This window comes from Canis lupus, chromosome 7 (assembly GCF_011100685.1).
Source record: "Canis lupus familiaris isolate Mischka breed German Shepherd chromosome 7, alternate assembly UU_Cfam_GSD_1.0, whole genome shotgun sequence".
Taxonomy (NCBI): domain Eukaryota; kingdom Metazoa; phylum Chordata; class Mammalia; order Carnivora; family Canidae; genus Canis; species Canis lupus.
The window spans coordinates 18,175,449-18,198,816 of record NC_049228.1 but is presented as its reverse complement, the minus strand read 5'-3'; the positions used below and the strand labels follow the sequence as shown (position 1 = coordinate 18,198,816).

The following is a 23,368-nucleotide window of genomic DNA, read 5'->3' as shown; positions in this document are numbered from 1 at the left end:
GTAAAAAGGGAAATATGAAATATGGTTGCCGTGTAGTTTAACATTCTGATTATAAAGTTACGAAGAAATCCAAACATAAAGAATCTCGATTATTTTTTCCCACATATGAAGTATATGTATGTCTTGTTCCTTAAATATTTAAAATATACACACAAATATATTAGTATTTCATTTGAGTTGATAGCTACATGATTCTAATGTGTACTAAATGTAGAATCTTTTTTTTTCCCATTACTTTATACCCATCTGAATGTAATTTGTGATTTTAAATCATAGTTATAAGGAAGTGTTCTGAAATCCAGCATATTCAGGAAGTATAGTGATTCTTAGTCTTCCATGATGGCTAATGGAATGAAACAGAGATACTATATTTTATAACCATTATATCACAGTAAGATATATTTAGTAGTGTTTGATGAATACTAAAGGTATTTTAGGATTTTATTTTTGGTTTATTGTTCTTAACTATGTTTCATGATACAGATATATTGATGTTCTGGGCAGATAAGATTTTAACTTAATAAACTTTAGTTCCCCAAATAATTGAATGCTACTCTTTCCTAGAGACACTACTGAATAAATCAGTTTTGGGTTTCCTTTTTTTTTTTTTTTTTTTTTAATTTTTTTTTTTATTTATTTATGATAGTCACACAGAGAGAGAGAGAGGCAGAGACACAGGCAGAGGGAGAAGCAGGCTCCATGCACCAGGAGCCCGATGTGGGACTCGATCCCGGGTCTCCAGTACCGCGCCATAGGCCAAAGGCAGGCGCCAAACCGCTGCGCCACCCAGGGATTCCCGGGTTTTCTTTTTTTGTTATTTACCCAATTGGTTACATTAACAAAATATTATAAAGTTATTTCTTTTAATGTGTATTGATTTAGATGTTTAGAAATATTTTGTATTTCACTGGAAATCTTTTTTTTTCTTTTTAGCTTCTGCTGCAAAACCACCTAATGAAATTTTGAAAGAGACAGACACAGATGTACAAGTTTGTCCTAACTACTCTATACCTCAAAAAACAGATTCCTATTTTAATCCCAAAATGAAACTAAATCGGTAAGATAAATTGGAAAAAAGGTTATGGGATGTTTCAAACAATTACAAATATACTTTCTCAATCTTTATGTTCTAATATAGGGAAGTTTAATACTACGTACAGAATGAAAATGTTTTTGTATTTTCTCAGAATGATTGTTTTCTCTCTTTTTTTCTACCAAATTAATTTCTTTCTCAGAGTCAAATAAGCCTAACTTTATATAATTGATGAACAGGCTGGTACTTTTCTGGGCAAGTTTTATGAAATCATTCATGGTGAATGCTCATTTAGAGAACCCAATTAGATTGATAGTTTAATTTCACAAATGTTTAGTTCTTGTACTACTAGGTGAGGAATATGTTACTAGGTCTTCTTTTAAAACAGGTTGTACAAAAAAAATAAAAAATAAAAAACAGGTTGTACAGTAAATAGGAACCCCGATTCTCACTATTTTTTTTTTTTTTTTTTTTTTTTTGAGAGGTAGTGTGAGCACAAGGTGGGGGTAGGGGTAGAGGGAGAGGGAGAAGGAATGGGAATTTTAATCAGGCTTCGCATCCAGCTCTGAGCCTGGAGCCAGATGCTGGACTTGATTTTACAACTCTGAGATCATGACCTGAGCAGAAATAAAGAGTCAGACACTTAACCAACTGAGCCATCCAGACACCCCATCTCACTACTCTTAAATAAAATCTACAGTGATGAAGCCATGGTACAGTAAAATTATTTCAGATTATTGTACTTTCTTCTAGGCAGCTAATATTCTGTACATTGGCTGCTTTGGCTGAGGAACGAAAACCTTTGGAATGTCTAGATGCCTTTGGAGCCACTGGTAAATAATGCTTTTTTTTTTTTTAGAATCCCACTTTAATTGTCAAATTTATGCAGTATATTTTCTTAGAAAATTTATATGGATATTCTATATAGCAGGATATTTTGATATAAAAAATTAGAGATCCAAGGTAAGTATTTTTATTGTGAAAAATTTCAAATATATGCAAAAGCCCGATATGGAACTCAATCCCTGGATCATGCCCTGAGCCGAAGTCAAGCGCTAAACCTCTGAGCCACCCAGGGATCCCCTCTTTAATGTTCCTTTGTAAACTTATATCAGTTCATGGCAGTAAGTTTGCATGCTTCCCCATCTCTAAGATGGGAGTATTAGAACTTATTTCACAGGCTTGTTATGGGAACCTAAAAAAATTCATAAAGACCATGGCATGTAGTAGATGTTAAATACTACATTTATGAGACACATGGGTGGAGAAGATGGTCAATACTTTTGGTACATAGAGGGTTTCCTAATCCTGGGCCTGTAGCGCCATCACCTATATTGTAATGAATGTCCCTTATGGCACTAATCCAATAAGTATAGAGAGCCTGTGAGAAGAGGCTATCTTGGTCTGGATTCTTGATCATTTGCTTACATACAAAGTTGTTCTGTTAATTCACAATGGTGCTGTTGTGCAATGTTTGAGAAATGTTGGTCCACTAAAGTTGTTTTCATATTTTGGTGCATTAGATAAACTTCAGTGGGAGGAGTTCCAGCTTCCCATCCCCCAAGCAGAGTAACTCCACTCTTACTCACATTATATAGTGGGTTTCTCTGTAAGATTTTGCGTGAAAAGTGTTCTGTTGTAAGAGATGTAAAAAAAAGAAAACCCATTCCCCGAAATAACATAGTTACTTTATTTGAATAGAGGTTATGGGAAAGTTTTATTTATTTTTTTAAGATTTTATTATTTATTCATGAGAGACACGGTGGGGGGGGTGGTGGCTCAGAGACACAGGCAGAGAGAGAAGCAGGCTGCATGCAGGGAGCCCGACATGGGACTCAATCCCGGGTCTCCAGGATAAGGCTGGGCTGAAGGTGGCGCTAAACCGCTGAGCCACCCGGGCTGCCCTATGGGAAAGTTTTAGAAGAAATATTAATGAAAATCTGTTAGACACTTTTGTGTGTGTATATGTGTGTGTGGTAACTTTTCTTTGTAGGTTTTGAAGTGAGAAAGTAGAAAAAGAATTATTTATGAAAATACTAAGATTTGGAAACAATTTGGTGTTTTTATAAAGTAATATTATTATTATACTATTTTTATTCTTTAATTACTGTAATTTAAAATTCATTTTCCTTCACATTTCTCCTAAGGAATAATGGGATTACAGTGGGCAAAACATCTTGGAAGTGCAGTTAAGGTTACAATTAATGACTTGAATGAGAACTCTGTGACACTGATTCAGGAAAACTGCCATTTAAACAAATTGAAAGTGGTAGTGGACAGTAAGGAAGAAGAAGAAAGTGATGATATTCTTAAAGAAGGAGAAGAAAACCTTGGTAATATTAAGGTGACCAAAATGGATGCCAATGTACTGATGCATTTGAGATCTTTTGATTTCATGTAAGTGAAAGAAACTTGCTATGTCACTGTCTAAATGGTCCTGGATTATTTTTGTGGGGGAAGGGTTAAAAATAAAGACTGTTGTTTATTTACTTAAATTAATATAGTTTTTTCCATTGGCCTAAGGAATGCAATAAGAACATTTCCTAGCATTTAAAATAAAATCCTGGGCATGACAATTTTCCTCTAAGCCTGATTTCATCTTTATATGTCTAACGTATCACATGATCATTTTGTTACTTAATTTAAAAGCAGAATTATATACTTTAAATATATTCATAAAGTACTTTTGAATCCATGGAATTTTATCATTACATGTAATGACAATGGTATCATTTTGATTACTAATATGATTTTAAAATATATCTGTATTCTTTCTGATTTTAGACACCTAGACCCTTTTGGAACATCAGTGAACTATCTAGATTCTGCATTCAGAAATATAAGAAACCTTGGCATAGTATCAGTGACTTCTACAGATATCAGTTCTTTATATGCCAAGGCACAACATGTTGCCCGACGTCACTATGGCTGTAACATTGTCCGAACTGAATATTACAAGGAACTAGCAGCCAGAATTGTTGTAGCTGCAGTGGCAAGGTACCAGATTGACAGCAACGTACCTAGTATGTTTTGGTATATGATAGAGATAATATTATAAAAAGTACCAATCTCATTTTTCAAAATATGCACAAAGAACAAATTTCTGTATTCATGTCCATAATCTTGATTTGTTTGATAATCTTGGGGTTTTTCCTGTTATAATTTGATTTAAAAGTTTTGTGCCTAAAATAGTTTACTCTCTTGGGACGCCTGGGTGCCTCAGAGTCCTGGGATTGAATTCCACATCAGCCTCTGCACAGGAAGCCTGCTTCTCTCCCTGCCTGTGTCTCTGCCTCTCTCTGTGTCTCTCATGAATAAATAAGTAAATAATTTTTAAAAACATATTTTACTCTCTAATTAAGAATTTCATTAAATTAATAAGAGGAAATTAAAAATGAAAGTTAACTTTAAATCAGTTATTTTAACGACATAGGGCAAATGGGGGATAGCACCCCCGTGAAAAGCAAATGCAAAAGTTATTTTTATTTTTAAAATTTTTTTTGAAGATTTTACTTATTTATTCATGAAAGACACACAGAGAGAGAGGCAGAGACATTGGCAGAGGGAGAAGCAGGCTCCATGCAGGGAACCTGATGTGGGACTCAATCCTGGGACTCCGGGATCACGCCCTGAGACAAAGGCAGAAACTCAACTGCTGAGCCACCCAGGCATCCCCAAAAGTTGTTTTTAGATTTAGAGAAACATCAGGTTTTGGGCAGTTTTTTTGTTTTTCATTTATTTTTAAGTATGGCTCCATGCTGGGCATCATTTGCAGAAACAAGTTTATAAGCCATAATTTAAAAAATTTATTTATGTTTATTTTTGTTTTACTAATCTCTCTACCCAACATAGGGCTTGAACTCATGAACCTGAGATTAAGACCTGAGCTGAGGTGATCCCTGGGTGGCTCAGAGGTTTAGTGCCTGCCTTCAGCCCATGGCATGATCCTGGAATCCTGGGATCGAGTCCCACGTCAGGCTCCTTGCATGGAGCCTGCTTCTCCTCTGTCTGTGTCTCTGCCTCTCTCTCTCTCTCTCTCTCTCTCTCCCTCTGTCTCTCATGAAAAAATAAAATCTTAAAAAATAAATTAAAAAAAAAAAAAAAGACCTGAGCTAAAATCAAGACTTGGACACTTAACCAGTAGAACCACCTAGGTGCCCCAAAAAAAGCCATTTTGTTTTTTTCTGTGTTTTTTTAGATTTATTTATTTATTTATTTATTTATTTATTTTAGAGAGAGAGGAGGAGAGAGCTCAAGCAGGGGGAGCGGCAGAGGGAAAGAAGAATCTCAGACTCTGCACCAAGCATGGATTCCAATGCAAGGCTCTTCCCACAACCCTGAGATCATGACCTGAGCTGAAATCAAGTCAGAGTTCAACCCACTGAGCCACCCCAGCACTCCAAAAATTACTTGTTTTATGTCTATAATATCTCCTTTATTTGCATACTTTGAATAAAATGATGGCTTATAGTGGCGTCTGGCTGGCTCAGTCAATAGAGCATGTAACTCTTAATCCCAGGGACATGAATTCAAGACCCAATTGGGTATAGAGATTACTAAAACAAAAATAAAAAACATACATAAATACATTTTTTTAATGATGGCTTATAAACCTGATTCTGCAAAATGATCTTACCTACAAAACAAAAAGTTAGGTTTTTTTTCATCAGGATTTCTAAAACAGTTAAAGGCCTTTTTTTGAGCGCTCACTTTATTCAGAATGTTATGGTAGGAGAAAAATATGCTAATATTATATAAGTTGACACTAAGAGTATAACTAATGCATGATTAGCCAGTTCATTCACTAACCTCAACACTGGGTTCACAGCATTTAGATTGAAATTCCTACCTCAACATAATACAGATTATTAGACTTCATATACTTTTAGGGTTATTTCTAATTATCTGAAAACTCTGATACCCAGTGTGTATACATACCAAGGACTTATCGTATATACTTAAAAACATTTATAATGTAGCATCAACAAACTGAAATTCATACATATAAAATAAGTTTAGTATAGATAACTCCAGAGGGGAAACCAGGTACAGTAATGGTATATCAATTAGAATTTAATCCAAAAGTCTATAAAATTAATAGTGAGCAAAAACATTGCCTATTCATTTTTCACTGAACATTCAGCATATACTAGCCTGCATGTAGTTAGTCCTCAGTAATCATTGTTTAGAAGAGGTGTTTATAGATAAAAGGAGATAAGAAAGAAGGGTAGTGGTGATGACAAGAAACAAAGTGACACTGAAAAATCAAAGAATGTAGTGTAGGATACCAACGATACCATAATGGAAAATGTCCAGTTACTGAAGACCCTGCCACGCATCCTTTGTTACCTGTGGTTGTTTGTATAAAAGTTGTAGTAATGATCTTTTAAAAACACTGCTACTAAGAAGTGAACTTTATTTTCCCATAACCTATCCATAATTTACTATCCAGGTTAGTATTGTCAAAAAAAAAAAAAAAAGCCAAACATTTAAGAAAAATGATAAGCCCCCAAAGTAACTTAAAAATTTTTTTTTCCAGAGCTGCAGCCCGATGTAACAAAGGCATAGAAGTACTGTTTGCAGTGGCTCTGGAACATTTTGTGTTGGTCGTCGTGAGAGTTTTGAGGGGGCCTACTTCGGCAGATGAAACAGCCAAGAAGATTCAGTACCTGATCCATTGTCAGTGGTGTGAAGAGAGAATTTTTCAGAAGGATGGTAATATGGTAGAAGGTAAATTCAAGCCTTTCTTTACTGTATATTATGTTTATGTATAAGCCTCCAATGAATAAGTCTTTATCATATCCCTAATTATACATATTGTTGTCCTTTGATTTTTAAAGATTACAGTGCTAACTTTATTTCCTATACTGGATTTCCTTTCATCAACAGACAAGACATTCGTGTGAGTTTATTAAAGTTATTTACTCATGCTCTACAATTTATGTTCTCTAGCTCTGCCCTCTATTGAAACATCTAGAAATAACTTAGTTTCCACTATCACTAATTTTAGGAACAGAAGTCAGATTACGTCTTTGTTTAGGGTGTTTCAAATCACTAATTTTATAAAAATAATTATCATGTTTCTGGCTGAATATAAAAACTATCAGTTATAAAACTCATTCAGTAAACATTTATTGAGCTTCTACTATATGCCAGGCATGGGGATCAAAGAAAAAGATGAGACTTATGCCCTCATAAAGCTGTTTCTGTTTAGCTTTTCTGGGGCATAGAAACAGATGCCCATTGTTTTCTGTTAGATTCTTGGCATGTTTTAGTATGGATTTTTAAGAATTCTTTAGATATTCTTTAGATAGAATTTAACCCTTGTGATATGAGTTGCAAATATTTTTTATCATTTTGTGGTTTCTCTTGACATCTATTTTTTTAATCTTTCATATGCCAAAGTTTTTTGTTGTTACTGTTGTAAAGTTAATTTTCTTTTATGTATTCTTTATTTCATCTATAGTTAGAAAGAATGTTCATATTTCTATCTTCAGGATAGGTTGTGTTTTACTGAATAATTCACCTTTCTCCACCAATGTGAGAATACCTTCTTTTTCTTATACTAAAGAATATATTTGAGTTTGTTTCTGGATTTTCTGTTTTGTTCCAGTGGTTTAGTGATTTTCTGTTCTATTCTGTTCCAGCACCTCTACCACACTATTTTGATTACAGAGGATTTTTATCTTTAGTGTTTAATATCTGTTATGGCAATTCCTCTTCAAAGCTGTATTTTTGGAGTGTTCCTGATATGGGATCTTCCTTTTTCCTTAATAAAAGAGTAAATAAATAGACCAGCTAGTATTTTTTTTTTTTATTAAACTAAGGAAGATAGATATTGTTGTGGTTTTCAGACTTCTTAATAGCCTAGTATGCTTTTCATTTGTGCAAGTACTTTTGCTATAGTGTTAATTGATAGTGAGAACAGAAGGCGTCTGTCTGGTCATGTTCCTTTAGTTCTCTCTAGTGCTTTTTGATTCAGGGATGGATCTGAGATACCTATCATTTATAATGTTAAGAAAGTATCCTTCATTTCCAGTTTTGTTTTGTTTTTTTTAAGATTTTATTTATTCATGAGAAACACAGAGAGGAGAGAGAGAGAGGCAGAGACACAGGCAGAGGGAGAAGCAGGCTCCACGCAGGGAGCCGGATGTGGGACTCGATCCTGGGTCTCCAGGATCACGCCCTGGGCTGAAGGTGGTGCTAAACTGCTAAGCCCCCCGGGCTGCCCTTCATTTCCAGTTTTATTGTATTTTAGCAAGATGTTGAATTTTGTCATGTATTTCAGCATCTGTGGAGATGATTATGTAGTATTTCTTAGGTGTATTGATTTGATTAAATGTAATAAAATTTCCCAGTAATTAACCATTCTGCCTTTCTCAATAAACTACTGTATCAAGAAGTATTTTCTTAAAATGGATTCTATATGCTAATTTTTTAAATTTTATTTTACTATTCATAAAAGAAATGGTGTATAATGTTCCTTTTTAGCATCATTTTGATTAGGCTTTGGAATATGTTTAAACTTAAAAAGAATTTGGAACTTTGCCCTTTTTTTTCAGTGGTTGGGAACAGGTTAGCTTTAGCTTTTCTGAATTATATACATAGAATTGAGCCAAGTGGTATCTATTGGTTCTTTTTAATTTTCTTGCTTTCTGTGGTTATATTCTCTTTTTAAAATTTATAATACATGTCCTTTCTGCCTTTTCTCTTGACTGCATTAGATACTGGTAGATACCCTACTGTTGTTCATTTATTATCTTTCTTAATGTTTTACTTTTGTGGTAGTAAATATGTGTTACAAAATTTGATTTTTTTTTGGTTTCAAGTAATATAGTTTGGCTCTTGGTGTCATAAATGAGGTAATCAGCCTCCCATTTTCCCTTCCTAATTTGTGTTCATTATACCATTTATTAGAATGTAACATATTCTATTTCACAACGAAATCTACACATTGAACGTGTTTAGTACTCATCCCTCTTTTTGCCATAATTTCTGTAATCACTTAAAGAGTTGAGAGTTTGTGTGCCTTTTAAAAGTTTTTATACTGTTAATCTGTTACTGAATATCATTGTAACTTTTCCTTCTTTTATGTGACATGATTATTTTGCCTGGCTGCCCAAAGGAATATTTATTTTTGAAGTCCCGTAACTTTACTAGGGTATATCTTTTTAGGATCAGTTTTCCTAAATCATGGTGTACTCCTTCAGAGTTTCAAATCTTTCTTTATTTTGAGAGAGTTTTCTTAAATATATATTTAATTCTGATGTTTAGCTTTTGTATTATGCCTCTGCTAGATCTCCTCAGCCCGTCTTTAACTAGCATTTTATCTCCTAGAAATGTTCACACAGATTTGTAATTGTTTTATCTTCTTCATGTATGGCCATTTTACCATTATGAAATGTCCGTCTTTATCTCTGTGATATTTCTCTGAAAGCTTAGATTATCTGATATTAATATAAATACCACTCTTTTAGTTACTCTTGGCATAATATATTTTTCTCATCCTTTTACTTTCAATCCATAAGTATCTTATTTGATCTTTTCCTTTTAATTCAGTCTGATCATTTCTGCCTTTTGATTGAGAGTTTTAGACCTTCCTACTAAATGTCATTCTTGGAATTGATTGGCTTTATGTTAGTTCTTTTGCTATTTGTTTTTATGTGTTTCATGTCTTTTTGTTTTCTATTTCGCCTTTGTTGCCTTTTTTAGTGTTAAACATATTTTTAGTGTGTCATTTTAATCCCTCTACTGATTTTTTTCATTATACATCTTTCAGTCATTTTCTTAACGGTTTCTCCAGGGATTACAATATACAACTTTAACTTCTCTTGAGCTACCTCAAGTTATATTGACTACAGACTGGCAAAAACTAGCCACTTTGCTCTAATGTAATTCTATTTTCTTCTCCCCTTGTATGCTATTTTTGTCTTCTGTTAATTACATCTGTGGAGACCCAAACAATATAGTAGTTACTTTTTAAATATTCTTATGATTTTCAAAGAAATTAAGACAAGAGAAATAACACACAGACACACATATCTTTTATAGTTACCCACATAATTACCTTTCTAGTGTTGTTTAGTCCTAACTTTGGATTCAAGTTAATCTATTTCATTTCCTTTCAACCTGAAGAACCTCCTTTACTTTCTACAACAAACTCTCCCAGTTTTTGTTTATCTGGTGATGTCTTTATTTCACCTTCCTTTTTAAAGGATAGTTTTGTTGAATATAGAATTATTGGTTGACAGGAGTTCTTTTTTCTTTCAGTACTTTGAATATAGCATTCCAGTGCCTTGTGGCCTCTGTTATTTCTGATGAGAAGTCAGTCAGTTTTTGTTTTTTTGTTCTCTTGTATTTGATAAATTATTTTTCTTTTACTGCTTTCAAGACTTTCTCTTTGTGGCAGTTTAGTTACAATATGTCTGAGTGGATCTCTTAATGTTTATCCTAATTGGACTTCATTGAGCTTGTTGAGTCTATAGGTAAGTATTTTTCATCAGAGTTGGGGTATTGTCTTGCTTGTCCAACCTAAATCCATCTTCATCACCTCAAACTGGAGGTGGATATCGTCTGTAATCTACTAATCATGAATTAGAGCTGTTTCAAGTAGAATTTTCTGAACAACCCCTGTAACTGTTGCCTTAGAGCTATTCCAGTTGCATTCATCTTTGCCGTATTTGAACCTATAAGGCATGAACTCTCCTATGGCTCTTTCTGTCTCTAATAGCTATTCTCTCCAGTGTGGTTTTCTTCCAGTAGTTTGATCTCTCAGCTTTTAGGCTTTCAGAAAGTACTAAACAATTTGGGATGTCTGTTGGCTCCTCTTCTTATTTTCCAGCACCATCTAGAAATTATTCATAAAAATATCTATCATATCTAGAGATTTGGAATAAGAAGAGAAGTTGGATTTCAGTGCTCAGCCCACCATCCTAATCTTGTTTTTAATACAACAGAGTCAGAAGAGTTCAAGAATCTACTCTGGCTTTTTAAAATACAGGTTTTTGGGGCTGCTGGCTTGCTCAGTCAGTGGAGCGTGTGACTCTTGATCTCAAGGTTATAAGTTTGAGCCCCATGTTGGGTATAGAGATTACTTAAAAATAAAAGGAGTGCCTGGATGGCTCAGTCAATTAAGCATCCAACTCTTGATTTCAGCTCAGGTCATGATCTCAAGAGTTGGAAGGGGACTACACAAGCTCCAAATACCAGGAGGTATTTGCTGCTATCTTAGAAGGCTGCTTCACCACAGATGAACCACTTAATATACTGTAATAATGTTCCTTGTGTGCAATTTTTAATAACTCTAATAATTACTGTTTTTGTTTCCTTTTTTGTGTACACTTTTCATAATCCATTCCTAAACTCTTTACTACAGTTTCAGAGCTCCTTTCTATTTGGGTAAATACCTAGGTAATCTTGGGTTCCTGTTTTACTCCCCAGAGACAGTACTCCTGCTCTCCTTTGGGTGGTTTATTTTTTTAAGTCCACTGAAGGCTTTTAGCCAGCATCCTGGAAATGTTGTCTTTCTCCTCTTGATGAATCTCCTATATCTTGGATCTTATGTATTTTTCCATTCCTTATCTATTTTCTCATTTTGAATGAGGACTTTTTCCTGTAGCTTCCTGAGGAGGATTGTGTGACCAAATATAAAATTGTAGGTTTTAAATCGTTTTTCTTCAGAATGCTTCAGATACTATTATTTCATTGTCTTCTAGACTCTAATACTAATATTGATAAGTCTGCTATTTTTTTAAGATTTGATTTATTTGAGAGAGAGAGAGAATGCACACACGAGCAGGAGGAGCAGAAATAGGTAAAGAATCTCAAGCAGACTCAGTCCTGAGCACAGAGCCTGATGCAGGGCTCCATCTCATGACCCCTAGAAATGACCTGAGCTGAAACCAAGAGTCTGGACACTGAACTGACTGGGCCACCCGGGCACCCTTTTGCTATTGTTCTTAGGTCTAATCCTTTGTGGGGTTTTTTTCTCTATGAATGGTCTTAAAATACCCTGTTTACCCAATATCCTAAAACTCAGATAATATGTGTATTAATTCATCTTTTTTTAGATCATTGTCCTTGGGTAATCTGTGAGAACTTTAAGGAACTTGAGTTCTTCAGTTCTGAGAATTTCTTTTTCATTTTAATTCCAGCATAATTAACGTACAGTGCTATATTTCAGATGTACAATACAGTGATCCAACAGTTCCATACGTTACTCTGTGCTAAGACGAGTGCATTTCCTAATCCCCTTCACCTAGTCCATACATCTTCCCCACCCCCTTTCCCCCTGGTAACCATCTGTTTATTCTCTATAGTTAAGAATCTGTTTTTTGGTTTGTCTCTCTTTTTTTCTTCCTTTGTTCATATGTTTCTTAAATTCCACATATACATGAAATCATGATATTTGTCTTTCTCTGATTGTCTTATTTTGTTTAAAATGATACTCCCTAAATCCATATAGGTTGAAAATAGCAAGATTTTATTCCTTTTTATGACTGAATAATACTCCTGCAGGTGTGTGTGTGTGTGTGTGTGTGTGTGTACACCACATCTCCTTTATGCATTTATCTGTCAATGGACACTTGGGGCATTTCCATAGTTTGGCTATTATAAGTAATGCTGTAGTAAACAAAGTGTTGCGTATTTCCCTTCAAATTAATGTTTTCATATTCTTTGGGTAAATGCCCAGTAATGCGATTACTGTATTATAGGATGCTAATAGGGTAGTTTTATTTTTAATTTTCTGAGGAACCTCCATACTGTTTTTCACAGTGGCTGTACTAGTTTGCATTCCCACCAAAAGTACACAAGGGTTCCTTTTACCCCGTATCCTTGCCCACACTTGTTGTTTCTTGAGTTTTTGATCTTAGCCATTCTGACAAGTGTGAGGTGCTATCTTACTGTGGTTTTGATTTGGATTTCCCTGATGATAGATAATGCTGAGCACCTTTTCATGTGTCCTTTGCATCTGTATATCTTTTTTGGAAAAACGTCTATTTAGGACTTCTCCCCATTTTTAACTGGATTGTTTTTTTGGTGTTGAGTTGTATAAGTTCTTTCTCTGTTTTGGATATTAATGCCTTATTATAGATATCATTTATAAATATCTTCTCCCATTTAGTAGGCTTTTTGTTTTTTGTTTTTTTTTTATTTTTATTTTTATTTTTATTTTATTTTTTTTTTATTGGTGTTCAATTTACTAACATACAGAATAACCCCCAGTGCCCGTCACACAATCACTCCCACCCCCCGCCCTCCTCCCCTTCCAACACCCCTAGTTCGTTTCCCAGAGTTAGCAGTCTTTACGTTCTGTCTCCCTTTCTGATATTTCTCACACATTTCTTCCCCCTTCCCTTCTATTCCCTTTCACTATTATTTATATTCCCCAAATGAATGAGAACATATAATGTTTGTCCTTCTCCGACTGGCTTACTTCACTCAGCATAATACCCTCCAGTTCCATCCACGTTGAAGCAAATGGTGGGTATTTGTCATTTCTAATAGCTGAGTAATATTCCATTGTATACATAAACCACATGTTCTTTATCCATTCATCTTTCGTTGGACACCGAGGCTCCTTCCACAGTTTGGCTATCGTGGCCATTGCTGCTATAAACATCGGGGTGCAGGTGTCCCGGCGGCTTTTTGTTTTGATGGTTGTTTCCTTTGCTGTGCTAAAGGCTTTTATTTTGATGTAGGCCCCATAGCTTTTTTGTTTTCCTTGCCTCTGGAGGCCTATCTAGAAAAATGATGCCACAGCCAGTGTCAGAGAAATTACTACCTGTGCTCTCTTCTAGGTCTCATATTTAGGTCTTTATTCTGTTTTAGGTTTATTTTTGTGTATGGTGTAAGAAGGTCCAGTTTCATTTTTTTACATGTAGATGTCCAGTTTTTCCAGCATCATTTTTTGAAGACTGTCTTTTCCCAATTGTATATTCTCTGCATCTTTTGTCATAGATTGATCATATAATTGCGGGTTTGTTTCTGGGCTCTGTCTTGTTCCATCGATCAATATGTCTTTTTCTGTGCTATTATTTCTTGATAATTTTCTTCCCAAATTTTCTTTTCTCTCTTTTAGGAACTCATTTTAGCTACATATTGGATCTTCTAGATTGATCCTCTAATTTTTTTTAAAGCTCTACTATTCATTTCTCGGGCATTTGGTTCTATTTTATAGATTTCCCTGATTGTTATTTTCCAACTCTCTTTTAAATTTGTCATATTTTGTCCGTTTTTAAGTTACTTCAGATTTTCTCATTGTTTGAGTTTTTATAAGATTTTATTTATTTATTCATGGGAAACATAGAGAGGCAGAGACAGGCAAAGGGAGAAGCAAGCTCCCCTTGGGGAGCCTGATGTGGTACTTGATCCTGGGACTCTAGTATCACACACTGAGCTGAAAGCAGAAGCTCAACCGCTGAGCCACCCAGGCATCCCTTCTCATTGTTTTTTTAATAGTGTCCTATTCTATTATAAATTCTATTATATTAAAAAATATAATCTTAGCTCACTAAGGATATTGGTTATAGTTGGGTATATTTTTATTTAAGGGAAGATAAATTTTTTAGTTCAGTTTTGTATTTTTTTGTTTTAGTTCTTCTGTTTCCTATTTCTCTTTATCTATTATAATTTTGTTCTCTGTCATGGTAGATCTCAAATGTCTAATGGTCTCTGGTTGTCCACATTGAAAGATTCTTGGAAGTGCTGGGGTCAGTGTTTATAAAACTGATGGATTTTACTGTAATGAGAACCAGTCTGCCTTTTCACTAAGGAATCCCGTAAATGAAAATCAATGTATTAGGTCTTTTCTCTTGGATTGGTAGTTTTTTCTAGAGAAATCTTTGAATCTTCTATCAGCTTTTTAGGAGCCATGTTGGAGAAGGAGACTTGGAAGGTCTTACTTACCATTTATGATGTCTTTTATTTAATCTTAATCTCTTTTCATAAATCTACTTATTCTCCACTGTGACTGATGCCTCTGGTTCCATGTCCTCAATGGTTCAGTCTTACCCAAGATTAACTTCATTTTTTGGAGTGAGGAAGCACAGAAGTCTGATTGTGGGTATTAAAGAAGGAAATCTAGGGGTCTTAATCAAACTCCTTAAAAATTTTTAGCCAGAGTTCTTTTTTGCACTACTGCCCTATACCCATCTACCCATCTTTTAAGATGATCAGTACCTTCCATTCTCAGGTCTTTCTGGGGTCCCACAACACTAGTGGGCTTGCTGTTTTATTAGTAGCATGCCTGCCCATTTCAGCGTTAGCTTTGGCGTTCTCTGGTCTGCTAATAAATCAGTTATCCCCTTGTGTACCTGATTTCCACTTCTCAAATTGTATGGACATTTCTCATCTTGTTTTCACCAGTTCCATTGTATTTATCCTTGGTTTTGATTTTTATTCCTTTGTTCTCATTATAATAATGCTTTAAGAGATAGCAGAGATAATGTACATGTCCAATCCATTGCATTTAAAAAGAAGGCTCCGATTATTTTTTAATTCCTTATCTGGAATTGTCTTCATAGCCTATATACGAATGACATGGACATACTAGTTTTCTTTCTTTATACTGTCAGTTTTTGCTACTGATAACTTGATAGTGCTGACCCGCCAAAGAGGGAATTTGCTGTTGCTGGCCTAGCACTGAGAAATCCTGGGCAAGGGGCTTGGGAAAAGACATACGTTGGCATGATGGGAGCATTTTGTAAATACATCAAGAAACAGTCTAATAAAAAATTCATGTGTGTGCTACCTCCCTGTGGTAAGTGGGTGTAACTGACAGAACTGTGATACAAATCGCTTTAATTTGGGTAATAGTGCCTGTGGTGTTATGTAATTTACTTAATGATTCCAGGGACAACTTCCTGAATATATTCACATGTTGCAGAGACATAGTTCTCAACAAATCCAATGTTGACAATAACCATACACCCCTTAAGGCTTGGGGTTAAAGAATACTGTGCAAAGTAGATCTAGTAAGAAGTGTGAGGGAAGAAGTCTTCCCAGTATATCTAAATTAAGATCTCAGGTCTGTGCATTATACCATTTACTTTGAATAACAGAGATGTCAGATAGTAATAGGCTGGAGACCTTTGTCCCTATCACCATAATCCTGAGTTCTGGATATATCTGGAACTGACTGATCAGATTAGGCTCTTCCAAGAAAGTGAATGATACCCCAAGAATGGCCTGAGGGAAGTTAGTTGGAGTGCGTGATTTAAAACGACTATTCTGGGGCTTCAGTGAACTGAACAGTCCAGAGTAGAATGTTGCCCCATTTTGGAAATTAAGAATAATGCTAGTACTTCCCCAATATCTTTGTGATTATATCAGGCCTCTCATTGTTCTTTAAACTGAATTAAAATTCTTCTAGCCTATATTTTTGGGGCTAAATAGGAATCAAGCCTAGGGAGTACTTTGTTTTCTTCCCCATTACAGAAATAGTAACTAATGAGAAATGTCTTTATTTTGATGAGAGTTTGGTTATATGGCTATATACATCTGTTAAAACTCATCAGCCTTTTCACATAACATGTATACATTTTATTGCATGTAAATTATACCCCCATCAGTTTATTTTAAACAAGTATCTTGTGGATTTCTAAAGACTTTCTCTTAAATTATTTCATGTAGCATAGTGACTAAAAGCTAGTAAGTTATGCCTCTAATAAGCCATGACATGGATTTCTGTGACCTATCTTAAGCTTTAATTCTCTGATTTGAATAATTGAGATTTTTAACAGTACCTACTTCAGAGAGTTGTAAGGATTAAATTTATTAAAATGCATGTAAAATACTTAGCATAATACCTGGCACATAGTAGATCCTCATTATATACTGGCTGCAAATTATTATTAATATAACAATTATTATTTATATTTTACTTCTCTTTTGATTTCTTTTTGTAATATTTTCACAGAAAACCCGTATAGACAGCTGCCCTGTAACTGTCATGGAAGCATGCCTGGAAAGACAGCAATAGAACTTGGACCTCTATGGTATGTGCTTAAGCCTAATAATATACAGGTGGTCCCCAACTTAGGACTTTTTGACTTTATAGTGGTGTAGAGCCAATACACATTCAATAAAGTAGATTTCAAGTTTTGGATTTTGATCTTTTCTTAAGCTAGCAAAATACAATAGTCTTCTCTCATGATACTGGGCAGTAGCAGCAAGCCAGTCACGCAATCATGACAGTCAACAACTAGTACACTTACAACCATTCAGTTTTTCACTTTCAGTATAATATTCAATAAATTACATGAAATAGTCAACACTTGATTATGAAATAGGCTTTGTGCTGATCATTTTGCCCAACTGTTGGCTAATGAAAGTGTTCCGAGCATGTTTAAGATAGGTTAAGCCAAGCTGTGATGTTCAGGGGGTTAGTCTATTAAATGCATTTTCAGTATATTTTCAACTTACAATGGGTTTACATAATTACATTATAGGTCAAGGAAGATCTGTATTCAAAATTGATTTATGTATTGATTTGATTTTTTTATTACGGGTAGTAATACGACAAGCAAATTTCAATTTAATTCTTCAAGTCTAGTCAAATAATTATGACTCTCCTACCCCTATGAACCTGAGGTGTTTTTTATTTTCAGATTTTTCTATAACATTATTCTCACAAGTTTGCAACAGTGCTGAGAGACAGTGAGATCAAAGAGAAGCCTGGCTGACCTACAAACTAGATAATTCATTTCCAACTAGTAAGAATGAGGCTTTTCTTAATTGACATTTTGTAGTACTGGGATGTGATTATGTGATCACTATAATTTCTTCAAGAAATTAGTTTCAAGTGAGAAGGGCATGTCTGCTTTGGTTTTAGGTTTAGATGGGACTCAGCTGCAAATATTTAATGTATGTATGCTTTTGCATCGTTAGTAAACTAGCTATTGTGTTCTTAATGCCTTAAAGTTGAATTGTGTATGTGTGGGGTTTTTTTAGAGATTTTATTTATTTATTCACGAGAGACACAGAGAGAGAGGCAGAGACATAGGCAGAGGGAGAAGCAGGCTCCGTGCAGGGGGCCCCATGTGGGACTCAATCCTGGGACTCCAGGATCACGCCCTGGGCCGAAGGCAGGTGCTCAACCACTGAGCCACCCAGGGATCCCAAAGTTGAATTGTTTTTAATCAGAATCCTTACTCTTATTGTTACTAGAGATTCTGATAGAAATTTGAGATTCCTAACAATACTGTGACAAGAATCATCGCAGATTTCTACCTTGTTTATAAGGTCAAGGTTTAGTCATCTTACTAAACCTAAAAATTAATTCATATAATAAATGTTTATGCTGATGCCTATTATTTTATCTTTATCTTACATACATATTCTTAAACTAAAAATTTTATGACTTTGGCATCCTTTCCTACGTATTATTGCCTATAGCACCTGCTACATGTTGATCTTACTCTCACTGATCTCAGAACTGGGGATATTAGAGTAACAAATTGCTGGATCCAGAGGGAAGATCTAGGCGAACCCCCTCATTCTACAGATGAGAACAGAGTATGGCAGTGTTTTTAAGTGTAGCTGAAACTGACCCCTCCAAAATTATTAGCACTGGCAGGGCCAGAACTCAGGTTTTTTTATTGCAACACTGAGTCGTAAACCATGTCGTAGGACTTCTTCACTTAAAACCATTGTTCATGTCTTGACTCTGATGCGGAGTCTCTTCCCCTTTCTCCAGCTCCAATTCAGATTGTCTGTTTTGAAGTCTCTCTTTAGTGCTCTAACCCCAAATTATCTCTATATCCTTTTCAGTAAATCTCATATTGGTCAGTCATTTGACACTTTAAAATCATATATTCTTTCATATATATTTGCTAACCCAATAGCTATCATTCATTGAGGATATACTTTGACTAAGGATTTTGTGTGCTAGCTCATTAATTCCTAACAAGTCTGTGAGAAGTTTTATTATCTACTTTATGATGAGGAATATGAGACTCAAAATTACTCAAGATTATATAGGTAGTAAATGGTGGATCCAGGGTGAGAATATAGGTTTATCTGACTTAGAATTTCATATCCTGTACATTATACCTGCAATTCTCAAATAGGAAGCATATCAGACTTACCCTTGTGCCATTTTTTAAGGAAATCACCATTACAGCATCTGATTCTCCTAGATCTACTCCTGTGCCACCTAACCCTACATAAACATATTGGATTAAGATTTCACTGACAGGAATATACATTATGAAAATTTCTGTATAATACTGTGTGCCTGTCTAGATTTATACGGTTTTATAGAGCAAACACTGTATTTTATACTTTGGTATATCCTCCATGCCCCCATGTATGATTTACTTTGAATGAAATTTCCATGACTAATCCCACTTAGAGAACCAACATGATAAAAAGAGTTGAAAAATAGAAAATAATTTTAGATTAAATCATAAATTCTTAATTTCAGCATTTACTCCGTTGTATAATTATATATCTTAGTTGTAGTTAAATTACAGACTTCTTTAATAGTTCTCAAACTCAGTTCTCTATATTTTCTTTTTTCAGGTCAAGTTCCCTTTTCAATACTGGATTCCTCAAAAGAATGCTATTTGAATCTCTTCACCATGGTTTAGATGACATTCAGACCCTAATAAAGACATTAATCTTTGAATCAGAATGTACTCCTCAAAGTCAATTTTCAGTTCATGCACCTTCAAATCTCAACAAGCAAGGTGACTAATTCATATTCAGGGCCTGAAATGAGCAACAGTTTTATTAAGATACATATATTTTTTCCCTTAATTTTAGTAAATTAAAAGAACTAAAAATCTGTTGTGATTTTATTACCCTATATCTATTTTCTAGGAAGAGAAACCTTAGATAATTGAGAGTAGTGTGACCAAAAATTTTCATAATGTCTATTGAGACACAGGCTATTTATTACTAAGGCTGTTTTTTGTCCTTTAATATAAATAGGTTTTTGCAGTTTTATCAGGCTGTTGATAGAAGGGTGTGCCTATTACATATTCCAGTATTCTCACAGTCATTAGAAGCAGTAGCTATTGTTAGAGGGTTAAAAAAATATAATTCTTGCAGTCTGTTTTTACCACAAAATCTCATATATTTCATAAAAGCAGTGTGGACAGAATTAAATAAGCTTTTATTTGAACTATGAATCGTTGCTTAATGTCATTCTATAAAATATTTTGTTATTCTCATTTGTTTTTATTTTAGAAGAATATGGTGTGTTTATTAAAACTACAGATGATACCACAACAGATAATTACATTGCACAAGGTATGTATGTGTGTAGATATAAATATGTATTTATCAGGGCAAAAACGCAGATGGTAGAAGGGTGAGAAGAGGAAGAGATTGCTTTGGTGGCCTACTTTAAAATGCTTTTTCATTATATGGACAATATATTATAGTAAAACTTGTTTATCTGGCATTTGCATCATTCAGAATTTCTATTAACATGTACTTGTTCACATTTCTAATAGTGATCCCTTTGAAGGAACTATTAAGACCCTGAAGAACCATATGAACTATAAACTAAAACCAAATCATATTTGATGGTTATAAAGATTATTTATTGTAATTCTTTTACATTTTCTCATCAATATATTTTTATAACAATTCCATTAATTAACTAGAAGACCTTGTTCTCTAGCCATAAGAATTTACCATATGGCCTTAATTACAACTTGAGATGTGTGCATGTACACTTTAAATATGGTTGTATTAGGCATTGCAGATTCCTATCAGGATTTTAAGATTTATAATCTCATGCCTTGGGGATCCCTAGGTGGCTCAGCGGTTTGGCGCCTGCATTTGGCCCGGGGCGCGATCCTGGAGTCCTGGGATCGAGTCCCACGTCGGGCTCCCGGCATGGAGCCTGCTTCTCCCTCCTCCTGTGTCTCTGCCTCTCTCTCTCTATGTCTATCATAAATGAATAGATAAATCTTTAAAATATATATATATATATATATATATATATATATATATATAAAATGTCATGCCTTAATGTCTAAAGTTTTGTTTTGCTTTTTAAAAGACAACTTAGTGGTGCCTGGGGGGCTCAGTCAGTTAAGCATCTTAGTTTCAGCTCCAGTCGTGATCTCAGGGTCGTGAGGTCAGGCCCACATCAGGTTCTATTCTCAGCTTGAAGTCCACTTGAGATTCTCTCTCCCTCTGCCCCTCCCAGTTGTGTGCTATCTCTAAAACAAGCAAGCAGATCTTTTTTTAAAAATTATTAAAAGACAAACTCTAAATGTGTTTTAAATACTGGTAAAAAGAACTAGATAGTATTAAGGTTGAAAGAGCAGAGGAATAGAATTACTAGCTGTAAATTTTGTATTCGTTACTCAGCAGTTTACTGTTGATATTCAAAAACAGGAAAACTTCAACTCCTTCTAATAGTATGTGGTTTAGAGGCACCTGAGTGGCTCAGTTGATTGAGCATCTGGCTCTTGGTTTCAGCTCAGGTCATGATCTCAGGTCATGAGATGGAGCCCCCACGCCAGGTTCTGTGCTCAGCATGAAGTCTATTTGAGATTCTCTCTTCCTCTTTCTCTCTAGAATAAGTAAATCTTAAAAAAAAAAAAAATAGTATATGCTTTAATAACCTCTATATACTCTTTCCAATAATCATGTTCAGTTGGCATCTTCAACTAATTTTCTAACATGCAAATCACCTAAAATGATTTTCTTCTACTTAATTTCTGTCAGAGGGAAAGGCATATGGTACATTGTAAAAAACATTAGATTTAAGAGCATCATTTTACTTTATTGTATAACTAACTTCAGCCAGGTCCCTCGCCTTCAACAGAGTTGTCTTAAATCTTTAGAGTAAGGTAAAACTTAAGTTTTAAAATATTTAAAGTTTAAAAATACTTAAAGTCTCTGAGCCTTTTTTTAATATGTAGAGTAAAGGAATTAGACTAATCTCTATGGGTTGTTCTATAGCTCTAAAATTAGTATTCTCAGACTGATCAACATTTAAATCTTTCATAATGGGAAGTATCAGGCCAAAAATGGTCATTATGGAGGTCTTATATCTGATATTATGTATATGTGTGTGTTTCAGGAAAGAGAAAAGGTAATGAAACAATCACAACTTTAGCCAAAAGGCAAAAGACTGATGTCAGTACTGAACACCCTCCCTTCTACTACAACATCCACAGACACAGCATTAAAGGAATGAATATGCCAAAGTAAGATAGCCAATGAATGGCAAAATGTATATTTCATACTTTAATGACATGGTGATTTAAATAAGACAAAAATCTCATTTTATTTCCTTTCCTTGCTGCAGGTTAAAAAAGTTTTTGTGCTATCTTTCTCAAGCAGGCTTTCGAGTAAGCCGAACTCATTTTGACCCAATGGGTGTTCGTACAGATGCACCCCTGATGCAGTTTAAATCTATCCTCTTAAAGTACAGCACCCCCACCTATACAGGAGGACAGTCGGAAGGCCATGTCCAGTCAGCATCTGAAGATACAGTAGCTGACAAGGTTGAAATGTCAGTGAACGACAAAGCAGAACCAAGCAGTTGCAGAAGATGGTAAACTTAAAGAAGAGTTACTCAGATGTCTGTATAGATGGCCTAATAATTCTCTATACCAACTGTAGTTTTTTCTATTCTTTTAATTCAGTGGTGTAAAAATAAAAAACAGTGCTGTTTTCATTCAGGAAATTAGCAGTTTCTAACTAGCTAGTTTGGGAGCTATGCTTTCCAGGTTTTTCTTACTGTAAAAAAAACTTAAAATTTTAATGAAAACATTTCATATGAAGCCAAGTTTATGACTGAGATCACCCTACCATTTAGTAACTCAGAAAACTTTCACTTGCAAAGTGTTTGGAATTTTATGTACGTTATGGAAGCCGTCCCTTTCTGTTCTTAATCACATGTCTACTTAGCTGATTCAGGTTTGTTTTTCTGTTTGTAGCACACAAAATGAAGCCAGAAGCCTTTCACGTATGAAATTACCTTGAATGCGAACAATGTTCTTTCAGATCACTAATGCTGTTTTCACAATTACGAAGCTAAAATGTTCCCAATTTTAAGAAATCCTACTTCTTTCCACATTGATCTTTTAACTTCTTGCTAGCTTTTGAGAATTTCAATACTTGCCTGAGATAGAAATACATTTTTCTTATAAGGTCTAGATGACTAAAGGCAGAGTAAGATTTTGTCAAAATAAAATGAGACCATGTTCTATTATAACTGTTCACAAGCACTGAAATTCTGAAGAGAGTTTTTGCTGTAAATTAAACTGGGTGATCTCAAGTGCCTCAGTTAATGCACGTACAATATTCATTTGCTTGGTTGTGCTACCTCTCAGAAGTAAAACTTGTCACCTTATGAACTTA

General features: G+C 34.7%; 1 protein-coding gene across 4 annotated transcripts in view; it reads left to right on the top strand.

Moving 5' to 3' along the window:
- The window catches only part of TRMT1L (tRNA methyltransferase 1 like), a 35,990-nt gene extending 12,622 nt beyond the window's left edge, over positions 1-23,368 (top strand). For all 4 annotated transcript variants that reach the window (XM_038542306.1, XM_038542305.1, XM_038542307.1 and 1 more), the window contains 10 exons: positions 934-1,057; positions 1,787-1,866; positions 3,181-3,430; positions 3,818-4,030; positions 6,573-6,763; positions 16,953-17,031; positions 19,559-19,725; positions 20,228-20,290; positions 22,083-22,209; positions 22,311-23,368. In XM_038542306.1, coding sequence (XP_038398234.1) covers positions 934-1,057; positions 1,787-1,866; positions 3,181-3,430; positions 3,818-4,030; positions 6,573-6,763; positions 16,953-17,031; positions 19,559-19,725; positions 20,228-20,290; positions 22,083-22,209; positions 22,311-22,563 — 1,547 coding nt within the window. In that variant the 3' untranslated portion in view covers positions 22,564-23,368. The remainder of the gene's footprint in view (positions 1-933; positions 1,058-1,786; positions 1,867-3,180; positions 3,431-3,817; positions 4,031-6,572; positions 6,764-16,952; positions 17,032-19,558; positions 19,726-20,227; positions 20,291-22,082; positions 22,210-22,310) is intronic.